Consider the following 12,524-nt stretch of genomic DNA (forward strand, 5'->3'; position numbering starts at 1 on the left):
TTAGGAAAATAGCTACACATGTCTGTTCCAGCCTCCTTCAGGCATTTATAGTTTGTCAGCACTGTACATGCTATATTAAGCCCTTCTTTCAGGTCTGACAGCAGAAAGCTAAACGAGCTTGGTGAGTACTGCCCCTTTAGCAGCTGTGCTCCCCAGCAAAGATAAGTGGAAGAACTGTAATGGATACTTAGGGGCATAGTTTAACAGTGCTTAAAGAGTTTGCTCCCCTAGAGGAACATTATTTACGGTGTGTGTCTGAATTTTTGTTGGTCCCATGGATCTGAGCACTGCTGCTAAGTTTGTTTGGTGTTGGTTTTTTTTTTGTCCTAACCCATGCTCTGTAGGCAGAAAATCCTAAATGAATGGACTGCCTAGCACAAGTGATAGATCATTAAAATCCCTTACTTTTCCTGGACTTTTTGCTAGATATTTGCACCCAGAAATGCAGCCCTCATCACTTCTATTCCATCCATATCAGATAGACACAAGCCAGACTCTGGATACCTGTCTTCACTTTGAAAGATAATGCACAGGTATATGTCATTTTGAGCTGCTTGAGAGTTTCGTGGTAGGCCTTTGCTGCTTAAGAAGTTTGATCTTTCCCTTGACAGCATCTTCACGCTGAGTCAACAGTGGCTCACTTACCACAGCTAAATCTGTTTTCTCTCCTGTGCTATTACCGGTATCCTTCCTAAATTGCATTGTGTTTTGGAAGGTAGAGTAGGACAACTAGAGCAGTCTATAAATTTAACTCTTAACCCTTCAGGAACACAGCTGGATTTAGGGCTGAAGAGGATGAGAAAACAGCTTCTGTTTTCTCAAGTGGCCATTGCTTGTTTCAGTACCAAATATGAACATGTGTTTGCACAGATCGCTGTGTCACTAAAAACTGGGTAGGAAGAATGTGGTTTTCATCATGCCTGTCTGTAAATCTGTAATATAAAGTCTGTTCTTGTGTTTTCTTGTACTGATTCTGTCCATGCAGATGCTACTAGTTGGAGAGAAGGTGGTAATAAGAGCAACTCGCCCAGTTCTCCAACTGATCAAGAGGCTAAGGCTCTTGGACAAGAAGATGGTAATGCTACACCAGCAGAACAAAATGATGGCCAGAAGGCAGCAGAGAAGAGGGATGTGCGGTTACCACAGATCCCTCAGCCCAAGCTGAATGGCCAGCAGCAACCACCTATCTCATCTCAGTACAGAGCAATGATGCCACCTTACGTAAGTGATGATGGTTACGTGAAAAGTTTTTAAGCAGCAGGGATTGATTATTGGCTAGTGTGATTTCCTTATGCCCCTTTCTCCTTCCTCCAGAGAATGCTTAGCAGTTCTGCTAGCAGGGTGGGATTGCAACCAGCTCCTTAAAGGATGTGGCTACCTGTTGCTGCTCCTGCTACACTGAGTTTGAACTTGTCAGGAGCTGATTATCACTAGTAATCAGTCCACCTTGGTGACTTGATGTCACACACTTGTGATATTAAGCAAAGTGTCTTGAGTGAAGAGTCTTGCTTAACTTCTGTGGTGATTCTTGTGATGATCTCAGTATGCTTAATGCAATGATACTTTTTAACGAATGGCTCCTGTTTTTAAACCTTTCTTAGATGTTTAATCAGTATCCTAGAATGGCATATCCTCCTTCCATGCAAGGTCCAACAAGGTTTCCCAATTCTGAGCCTAGCAGGTAAGAAACCTTACAAGTGTTATTGTTAAGTGGGTATGAACTCTTGTTTGTGACTCAATGGGGGGGGGGGGGGGGGAGAAGAAAAAATTTGCACTGAGTATCTTGATTATACACTGCATAAGAACTGCCACTGGTTAGTCTCACAGGTTTGGCTTGTGTGGAGCAGTGCCATGGAGTGTTTTGTGTTTGACAACTCAACTGCAAAACCTGAGGGAATTCTGCATGTTACTGGGGTTTTGATTGGGAAGAGCAGGAGTCACGTGGGGACACTTCTGAAACTTCAACCAGTATTTTGCCTGTAAAAGGACTCTTCCATTGTTATAATGAAAGTAGTTAATTCCTGCTTCTCAACTCTACTTCTCTCCAATTAAAGTAAAACTGTAATACATAACAGAATTTGTTTTCCTCCTCTCTGTGCATTTCTCCATAGTTGAGGATGACTGTGCACATGCATGAGGAAATAGGGGATGCTGTAGGCAGTAGGGTACAAACTTTGGCAGGTGATCTGTGGTGGGGATCAGGAAGAGGAGAGACAGGCTGAGAAGGATCTCTGGGAGGACTTGAGTATAGGAGTAGGGAGAAGGTGCAGAACCTTTGACAGTAGGAAAGCATGAAAAGTGTAAAGAAATACCTCCGAGGTGGATAAATGGGTAATAAGAAGGATGCCAGATCTGTTCAGTGTGTTGTTTGAAAGCTACAAGGCATGTGGTTTTCTACTGTCAACTGATGTTTGGCTTGTTTGTGAAGTGTGCAAGCAAGGCTATAGCATCTAATCTTTCTCTTCCATAAAGAACCATCTGGTGGTGTATCAGTAATTATTTGAACTACAATAGTCACGCTTGTGGATGATAGTTCACATTTACACTATATTTGAGAGAACAGTACTTCAAATAATTGTCATACAAGTTGACCTTTTATGTAGTCGTTTTGCTGGATAAATAGTGACAGTGGCCTCTTTCTCTTTTTTTAGAGGGCCAAGGGGAAGAGGACCGCCTTCATGGTGTTCGGAACCTATTGAGCGCCCATCCATTCTCAGTGCTAGTGAACTTAAAGAGCTTGATAAATTTGATAATCTAGATGCTGAGGCTGATGAAGGCTGGGCAGGTAAGAACATCAGATTAATAGTTTCTGTTACTTGTACAGTGAATCTTTCTGAAACAATTGAATATTTGCTTATGTATCAGGTGCTCAGAGTGAAGTGGATTACACTGAGCAGTTGAACTTCAGTGATGATGATGAGCAAGGAAGTAGTCAAAAAGAGAAGGAAAGTGGGTGAGTTGGTGTTGCCAATTGAGTGTGAATGCCTCTTAACTAGCTTAGTTTTTGGGAAGGTTGAATGAAATAACTGCAAGTACTCACTCCAATAACACTTAGTTCAGTCATTTGATACCATATTAAATTGCATAACTGCCTGCAGACTCCAGTCACATGGGCATGTAACAGAAATGATCCTTGCTGTGAGGAAATTTCACTCTTGATAAGAAACATTGAGGATAGAAGATAAATCACCAAATACCTGTGTGGAGTACACCTTCCATTTTTCTTATTTCTTTGCACATAGTGATGAACAAACACCATCAAAAGATTCCCAGAGTCCTGATGGCCAGAAGGAAGCAGAAGAACAGACAAGTGCTAAGTCTGTCACCCAGGTTTCCGCAGCAGCAACCAAAGGGTCTTACGGCAAAAGCTCTCAGCTTGATCAGGTTTGTGTGTTCTTTTCTTCAGCTCTTCTGGCAACAGCCTTGTCAGGAGAGGTCAGATTCAGGTGTCTTTCCAAACTGTCAGGTCAATTAAGGTTATGAACATGAGTGAAAGCATTAGCTACTGCTTATCTGAGCTGTGGTGACTGATCGGGTGCTGCTTAGTCAACTTAGCTGCTTCTGGTCACAAAATAAAAATAGCATGTCTTTATCTAGTGTGTTCTAATCCACAGTTGTGAGGGGGTGAGAACTCTTGTGTCAGTTACTGTGACTCAACTGACAAGCTTTAACTCGATACTGTTGTCTGTCCGTCGCTGTAACAGTGAATGAAGCCGTTCTGGTGTCCATCATGTTTTATAGTGGCAGAGAGTAAATGTGTCCAGTTGGCCCACACATTTTTCCTGGGTGTGGGTGGGTTTTTTGGTATTGTGACCCACTTTCTTCAGTGCAACTTAGCAGTAGCATGTCAGCTCACTTCTGACATCTCAGGCAGATAGATTTTATACAGACCATGTAGAATTCATCAGCTCAGCCGTTTTGGTTTTTGGTTTATCCTCTAGTAGAGGAAGATTGGCAACTACCTCAGCTTATGTTTTTGGTTTTTTACCAGGAAAAGCTACTGTTAACTTTATCTGAAAATTTCCCAGAAATGTTTTCTCTTGACACCAGTAATAATGAAGATGAGAGATCTTGAATTGGTTTTACTTGCACTTTCTCTGTATAGAGATCATGTTGTGTTTCAGGGTTTGATGCTACATTGAATCTGAGGAAAAACAGTGCAGTAACATAAACTCTGAAATTGGGATCTGTGAATTTTTAAAGTAATTGTTCAGCTCTCAGTATATAAAGTAGAAATGTTCTTGCCCTTGTTTTGCATGCAAATTTGTATCATATGCAGATAGTTCACTAGGTGTAGTATTTTAATGCAGTAGAAAACAGTAAATCTAAAATTTGTCGGCTTGACTGTTATGAGCTTGCTTAACCCTGGTACTGTGTTTGATCCAATAGGATCGGGGTCCAGCACAGCCTTCTGTACATGAAAGAGGTGGTCCTGCTCTTCATCCAAAATCTATTCTACCACCGGTAAGAAAGATTAGAATTGTCCTTATTTCCTTGAGTTAAATTCTTTAATGCTGTGGTGGAGGGATTTAGACCAAGAAAAGTGAAAATATGCTTCACATAGGGATAAACCTTTTCTTTAACAAGTGAAATGATTGTAATGCGTGGGGCCAGTAAGAATGGGACCCCAACACAGCTGTGCTGCTAATTGTGTAAAGCAGCCCAGTCTTGTAAATGCCATATGAAATGCATGAGAACTTCAAGAGTTTTCAGTTATCCAGCCCCATTTGGGAACTAGAGAGGACAGGGGCATGGGAACGGTGCTGGAGGGCTGGTTGCCGAGGCAGGCAGGGAGATGAAGTCCTAAATGAAATGTGTACATATTAGCTTCTTACCAGTTTTCAACAGTCCTTATTAAAATCTCTGTTATCCTGAGCTACCTTGAATTTCTTTGGCTCCTTGGGGGACTTTTGTCTGAGATCTGCCCTGTGTCTCTGATTTAGAGCAGCCGGTAACCAAATCTAAAAGATGTTTGTCATCTTTGCTGTCACTTTGCCTTAGTGATGGGGAGGAGGAGTGACATGAACCAAACTGAACCCAACCCCTTTACCTCTCCTTTTTGAGCTCAGGTTGCATGAGTCTGAACTGGAGCAGGAAGGTGGGGGCTTGCTTTTTCTTCCAAATCTTGCTTTTTAAAGGTGCCATGCAAATACATGTGTTGACAAATAGTTAAATATAATATTTCAGCTGGCTGTTTATATAATACATTCTCAACCTGACTTAACTGATTTTAATATTGCAGCACCCTCCTCCCCCTGATCGCCAGGTAGGACCTGGAAGGCAGGGACCCTTTCCCCCTAAACCAGTACCAGATGAAGATGAAATTTGGAAACAGAGAAGACGACAGCAGTCAGAGATATCTGCTGCAGTTGAGCGAGCCCGTAAGCGGCGAGAAGAGGAAGAAAGAAGAATGGAAGAACAGCGAAAAGCAGCTTGTGCCGAAAAGCTAAAACGGTTAAATGAGAAATTTGGCTGTGTGACAAAACCCTCCCGGGAGGACCCTCTGAAAGAGAGGGAGAGGGAAAGGGAGAGGGAGCGGGAGAGGGAAAGGGAAAGGGAAAGAGAAAGGGAGCGGGAGAGGGAAAAGGAGAGGGAGAGGGAGAGGGAGCGAGAAAGAGAAAAAGAGAGGGAGAAGGAAAAGGAAAAAGAGAGGGAAAGGGAGAAGGAAAAGGAAAAAGAAGAAAAAGAAAAACTGGAGAAGGTACAAGAGCAAGAAAGGGAGAAAGAGAAAGAAAAGGAGATGGAGAAAGAAGAGAAGGAGAATGAGAAAGAGAAAGAAGAGGAGAAACCAGCACATGAGGTTCCTGAGCCTGTAGAACCTGTGGCAACACCTGTAGTAGAAAAACAAGAAAGTGAAACCAGGAATAACAAGGAAGAAAAAGGTATGCTTGCACACAAGTAGGAGTTGTCTGTTTTAAAGCTGAGCCACAGAGCATAGTTGTACTCTAGGAGTCTAATTTGCATACCTAATTAACGTAGCGCATCTAGACCATTTATTTTCCTGGCACATTACAGCTGCTAACTGTCCTTTGAGCTAGACCCATTTGCCCAGCTCATCAAACGTTAAAGGAAAAATTGGGCTCTGTGATTTAGGCTGGACTTTGAAGAATACAGAAAGAAAAGCAGGCTTTCTTTTCTTGCTAAAGGAGGGTCAGCAATTCATGTTCCTAAAAAGCAATGTAAATTATTTCAGTTATTCTGTTCTTTCAGCAAGCCTAGAGAAGTAGACACAAAGAGTGCATATTTAAACTTGGTGCATTTTTTTGTAGTGGAACTTGAATGCCACAAGAGAACTGTTAGACTATGCTTAATAAGGTTGTGTTATCCTTTAAATGGATAAAAGTGATTGTAAAACCAAACCTTGTTTCATAAAAAAGCTGATTCAAATGTAATATGGTGGCATTGATACAGCACTTCTTAAATCACATAATAGTTACAACCTGAATGCCAGTGGTTGATTACCTAGTGTATTTGAGTTTAAAAGGGACACTGAGAGATGTATTAACAACAATTGTTCTGTTTTGAGGGGTTGTTCTTAACTTTTTTTTGCCTTTATTGGTTTTGGGAACTAAGACTGTGAGGTTAGAGAAGGCAGACTGTTTTCATTTTAGAACGTCCTTTATCTGACATTCTGGTGAAATTGTCATAATTTTAAGATTCACTCTTGTCTCCCACATGTGGGTTTGGGGTTTTTTTGGGTTTGTTTTTTCAGAAGATCAAGCAGTCTTTACCCGACAAGATAGTGGTCGGAATGAGAAAGAGATTTCACAGGTGACTCATGAGAGTGAGCCAGATTCAGGATCTCAGCCTCGTCCTGCTGTTTCCTCGGGCTATTCTAAACAGTTCCAGAAATCATTACCACCAAGATTTCAGAGGCAGCAGGTAACTAACCATTCATTTAAAAGAAGGAAGTTCATTAAAAGAATGATGTCTTCTGCCTCATTCTGAATAAGAATGTGACCACAGAAGTTTCAAAAAGCTTAAGTTGTTGATTTCCAGCTTCTATAATGTCTATGGTATTGGCAGGAATTGCTCTGCATGAAACAATTCTTGTCACTGAAAGTAGCAAGTAAGTGAGCAGAAGGCAAGAGAGGCTTTTAAAACTGGCCAGTTTTGCATCAGTTGCTGAAGTAGAGCATTGCCCTCTGGTTACCTATGGAACATGGGGTTTGATGGTTATTGTTTCTATAGCTTTTCCTCAAAGGTTGTGACACTCACGAATGTAATATGGACTTGGGTCCTATGGTCTGAAAAGCACTGTGCGTTAATGACATGCACAAAGTATAGGTTTTTCTGTGTCTCAGCTGAATACCAGCAAAACTGTAGCTATTCTAAATTGTCCAGTCTGGTTTTTTTCCCTTTTCTCCTAGTTCATCCTGATGCATGTTTGTGATTAATTTTCAGAATGCTTAGTGTCCTGGAGATAACTGTACTTGTTGTTTCCAAAGGTTATTTGAATTCTGCTCAAGTCTCCATCTTAACAGAAAGTTGTGTAATATTGTTTTCTGTTATGCAGGAGCAAATGAAACAGCAGCAGTGGCAGCAACAACAGCAAGGTGTCCTTCCACAGTCTGCTCCCTCACAGCCTTCTAGTGGCCCTGTCCCACCTCCCCAGCATAGACCCCTTTACCAGCCCATGCAACCACATCCTCAGCATTTAGCTTCAATGGGCTTTGATCCACGGTGGCTTATGATGCAGTCTTACATGGACCCACGAATGATGTCAGGAAGACCTGCAATGGATATGCCTCCTATTCATCCAGGTAAAATTTGGCAGCATTTTTTGACTGCTGAACTTGCTTGGTTTTGAAACAGAAGTCTTTCCCTAACCACGCAATGGTTACAGCAAGTGGGTGGGTTTTTTAAAAAGAAAACTACATTATTTCATTGTTTGAGACAAAATAGATTTTAGTAATACTGGAAAAATTATAGTCATGTGTCAATGTATATATTTGACTATAAAGTAAAATCACAGCTTTCTTATGTATTGCAGGCATGTTAGTGACAGTTAAGGATGTATTCAGAATGTCAGCATAAGCCTTACTTTGTTGTAGATATTAAAGGTGGCATGAGCTAGGTTGAACTGAGAAAAATAGTGTATTTACCATTTGTGTTTCATTACACATTAGCACTTGATACTACATTGCTTATTAAAAAAAAAATGAAACTTTGTTATTTTTATATTATGTATTAGCACCTCTAGAGTCTTACTAAATTTGTGTTTTCAGATTCTTGGCACTAAAAAGTCCTTTTTAATTTGTGGAATGGCCCATCTGACTTGCAGTTAGGAAAGCTATTGTGCATAAATAATACAAGTCTGGCATGTAATGTACCAGGGGATACTAATCCAGCTAAAGAGCTAGGGAATGGGTATCCTGAATGAGTGCAAGGAATGAACAGAGGAAATGGCAGGCTAAGCAAAGACATTGAAAACTGTAGAATTTCTTTAAAATGTTACCAAAAAAAAGGACCCAGAGTACAAAAAAAACACCTGTGTGTACACTCGTCTTGCCTTTTGCCATTCAGACCTCACATCAGAAACTTCATTCTCAAGTTTACAGGTCTACAGACCTGGTTCATCCCATTATAGTGGAAGCAGACAGCTTTTCCTTTTGTTGGTACATAGGGTACTAGTGGTGAATATGATTTAGTCACTCTGAGATCAACTGGCAGTGAACAAACATTTGGTTTCAACAATGGAAGGTACAGAGGAAAGGAGATCGGAGGAGAGAATAGCATTCTTCAGTACCTCCTGATATGCTTTGTTTGTCTTGAGGTAGGTTTCTTTGCTAATGTTAAACTGGTTTCAATTGTTGAACTTAAATCTGTCACAGGAATCATGCCTCCCAAACCACTGATGAGAAGAGACCAGATAGAGGGATCAGCAACTAGTTCAGATTCATTTGAACATATAGCTCGCTCAGCAAGAGAGCACACTGTTCCTTTGTCAGAGCCCCGCATGATGTGGGGGTCAGACCCGTACCCCCATGCAGAACCTCAGCAATCTAGTTCTCCTCCCAAAGTCTTAGAAGAGCCTAACGATTTGAGGTAAGCCTGAGTCATGTACTCCTGTGTGTCACTTCTCTGAGCCATACAGACTTACATGCTTGGCTGTGTAACTTAGGTTGCAAAGCACAGTTTAAACTGAGTTATAGCTGCTCGTCTCACAAAACTTTAAAAGGAGTTGTGGCTGGGGGATGCAGTGTACTTGGTGCTGTTGTATAAAACAAAAGACATGCCTGCTCTGTAGTGGGGTGTAGAAAGACAATTTACCCCTTGTTTAGGATCCTTAACCTAAATTGTTGAATGGTGATTACCATAATACTTTGAATTTTGTAAAACACTTCTGTAGTGTTGTCCTGTTCTCCATCTGCTCTCCCTGTATCAGAGAACTTCTGTCTGATGTATATTAGTTTCAAAAGTGGTGTGTTAAGTACAAGTGGTATAAAGCAAGACAGTCACTTTTGACCTTTGCTGCACAATGAATGGTCAGGAAGTCTTCCTCTACATCTTAAAAGTACCCAAAAATTTTTTGCTGTACTGCTGTCTGGGTAATACTTGTGATACTAGCCTGCTAACTTGGAGGCTCCATTTAAAATTGCATGTATAGCCATTAACAACAACAGATTCCTAAAGCTAATTGTACATTTGACACTGAACTCTTAATCAGGATAGAATAAAATTGACCTCTACAACTAGCAGCCACTATGAAAATTAATACCTGTTATTTCCTTGAGCTGACATTAATCCTTCATAGAAATAGAAAAATATTTGATTTAAGTAAATATTTATGAGTCAAAATTTTTTCCCCCACTCTAACATTCTTACTTGCTTGCTGCTTAGGTCTGAGGCACACTTGGAGCAAGAACGAGTTGCTGTCCCTGCCACTGCATATGCTGTAGAACACAACCAGTTGGACTCTCATCCAAAGACAGACTTTTTCAGAGAATCAGGAGAGGTGGATGTACAAAAGTTCCCAAGCAGGCCTTTGGAAGATGTACAACCTCTCCAAACTGACACACCTAACACGGCAGTTAATTTTGAAGGAGTGAATGAGAAAGTTACACATAGCTCTCCAGAAGAATTGGTGCCTGTAGGGGAAAGTCACTCTTCGCTAAAGAGAAGCATTTCCCATGGTTCAAGTCACTCTCTAAAGTCAGAAGACCAGAGGAATGAGACAGGAACAAATATCCCTAAATTAAATAACAGGCCTATTGAGGCGAAGGAGACAATTGAGAGACTTGAGATTAAGCCAAAAAAAGAAATTTTGATCAATAATAGAACATCAGAAGGACCAAAACCTGAAAAAACTTTCAAACCTAAGTCTGAAACAAGATGGGGTCCTAGGCCAGGTTATGGCAGGAGAGATGAAGGTGGTGATAGACCAGTAAGAAGATCGGGTCCTATTAAAAAACCTGTGCTTAGAGATATGAAGGAAGAGCGTGAACAGAGAGAAGAGCGTGAGCAGAGGAAGGAGAAAGAAGGAGAAAAGACAGTTAGTGAAAAACCTAGCAAGTCTGAAAAAAGTGACAAAAAGGAAGCACCTCAAGTGCCAGTGCCTCAGGCTGAGCCAGAGTCATCCGCCTCCAGCAGCACTCCTCTGGCTAAGAAGATAACCCAGGATGCTGCTCCAACACTAGCAAGCCAGGAGAGCAGTCAAACCGAGACTGCAGCTAAAGCTCCCATTCAGCCACCCACGCCTCCAGTCCAGCAGCAGCTACCGGCTGCCCAGCCTGCTGCTCCACAGCTTCCCCCTGCAGTACAGCAGCAGCCGCCTGCTCAACCGGCAGCACAGCAGCAGCCACATGTTCAGCAGCCAGCTACTGCAGTGAAGGAAGAAAAGCAGACTGAGAAGGTAGTTAGCAAGGAGGTTGTAGAGAAACCACGCTTAGAAACCAGACCAGTAAAAAGAGAGCCTGGTTTACCACCTAGGACATACTGGAAAGAGGCTAGGGATAGAGACTGGTTCCCAGATCAGGGATACAGAGGCAGAGGTCGTGGTGAGTATTATTCTAGAGGTCGTAGCTACAGGGGTTCTTACGGAGGACGTGGTCGGGGCAGTAGAGGCCATAATAGAGAGTACCCACACTACAGAGATCCTAAGCCTAGATCAGACCACGTGCCTTCAGGGCCTGTTAGGCAAAGAGAAGAGAGTGAAACTCGTAGCGAGAGTTCTGACTTTGAAGTAATCCCAAAACGGCGGCGACAGCATGGTTCAGAGACGGATTCTGACAGCGAAGTTCACGAAAGCGCAAGTGACACACTGCTTTCAGACAAAGACAGTCTAATCAAAGGCAAGCACCCAAAAAGAGAAGAGAGAGCTGATGGCAAGAAGCCTCCAAAGCCTCTGTCGTTTAAACCTGAAAACAGTATCAGAGTAGACAACAGATCCCTAGAAAAAACTTATATAAGAGATGATGAGAACAAACCCAAACCAGGATTTCTTCCTAAAGGAGAGCCTTCTAGACGAGGCAGAGGGGGAATGTATAGACGTGGTGGCAGGGATCCTGGTGGGCGTCCTCCACGTCCATCTACAATAAGGAGACCAGCCTACAGAGACAATCAGTGGAACCCTAGGCAAACAGAGATCATTAAACCAGAAGATGGGGAGCCTCCAAGAAGAAATGAACATTATGGTCCTATACCAGTTGATAAAAGACCTCCAAAATTTGAGAGAAAGTTTGATCCAAATAGAGAGAGGCCACGAAGACAAAGGCCTGCTCGACCTCCAAGGCAAGATAAGCCACCACGCTTTAGGCGCCTAAAAGAAAGAGAGGCTGCATCAAAGATAAATGAGGCAGTAGCCAGCTCATCAACAAGTGCCACAGTTAGTAATGCAGTTAATGAGCCATCCAACACTGCTCTGGATGTGTCAGGAAGTAAGACACCAGACTTGTCCAACCAGAATTCTTCAGACCAGGCAAATGAAGAGTGGGAGACAGCCTCAGAAAGCAGTGACTTCAATGAGAGGCGGGAGAGGGATGAGAAGAAAACAGCAGATGTAGCAGCACAGGTGGCTGCAAAGGCAGGAGAAAACGCTGGAGCTCCAAAAAGGGAAATAGCCAAGAGAAGTTTCTCTAGTCAGCGGCCTGGAATAGACCGTCAAAACCGACGTGGCAACAGTGGGCCAGCTAAACCAGGGAGGAACTTCTCAGGGCCTAGGAGTGAAAGGCGGAGTGGTCCTCCACCCAGAAGTGGAAAAAGAGGGTGAGTACCAGCTGCTGATAGGAAGCACATGTGATCTTAGTCTTCTGTTGTCCTCCTGTGGTTAAAATCATTAGTAGTTATTTTAGATTTGTAATAACTGGTAGAAAAGAGAGTAAGACAAACACATGCACCTGTGGCTGTGTACTTTCTATTTTTTCTGTTTGTATACAGACACTTGGGGAACATGGAGCTAAGAGCAGAGTATTCTTACATGTATGCAGAGTGTTAAAAAAGCCTAATTAAGTAAAAATTGGAGTGCTCTTTCTCAGAGTCGAGCTATGTTTCTCAAGATTTGAATGCAAGCTGAAATGTTAATG

At 42.2% G+C, this 12,524-nt stretch overlaps 1 protein-coding gene across 16 annotated transcripts in view; it reads left to right on the forward strand.

Moving 5' to 3' along the window:
* PRRC2C (proline rich coiled-coil 2C) overlaps positions 1 to 12,524 on the forward strand; it is a 76,406-nt gene that overhangs the window by 28,756 nt on the left and 35,126 nt on the right. For 12 of the 16 annotated variants that reach the window (XM_075508025.1, XM_075508032.1, XM_075508030.1 and 9 more), the window contains 11 exons: positions 971 to 1,221; positions 1,602 to 1,681; positions 2,652 to 2,785; positions 2,866 to 2,953; positions 3,243 to 3,384; positions 4,390 to 4,464; positions 5,243 to 5,882; positions 6,713 to 6,882; positions 7,517 to 7,763; positions 8,835 to 9,048; positions 9,844 to 12,207. In XM_075508025.1, coding sequence (XP_075364140.1) covers positions 971 to 1,221; positions 1,602 to 1,681; positions 2,652 to 2,785; positions 2,866 to 2,953; positions 3,243 to 3,384; positions 4,390 to 4,464; positions 5,243 to 5,882; positions 6,713 to 6,882; positions 7,517 to 7,763; positions 8,835 to 9,048; positions 9,844 to 12,207 — 4,405 coding nt within the window. The remainder of the gene's footprint in view (positions 1 to 970; positions 1,222 to 1,601; positions 1,682 to 2,651; positions 2,786 to 2,865; positions 2,954 to 3,242; positions 3,385 to 4,389; positions 4,465 to 5,242; positions 5,883 to 6,712; positions 6,883 to 7,516; positions 7,764 to 8,834; positions 9,049 to 9,843; positions 12,208 to 12,524) is intronic. The other 4 variants (XM_075508031.1, XM_075508040.1, XM_075508041.1 and 1 more) reach the window with 2 other exon arrangements.

The sequence above is a fragment of the Mycteria americana genome, chromosome 7 (assembly GCF_035582795.1).
Source record: "Mycteria americana isolate JAX WOST 10 ecotype Jacksonville Zoo and Gardens chromosome 7, USCA_MyAme_1.0, whole genome shotgun sequence".
NCBI lineage: Eukaryota > Metazoa > Chordata > Aves > Ciconiiformes > Ciconiidae > Mycteria > Mycteria americana.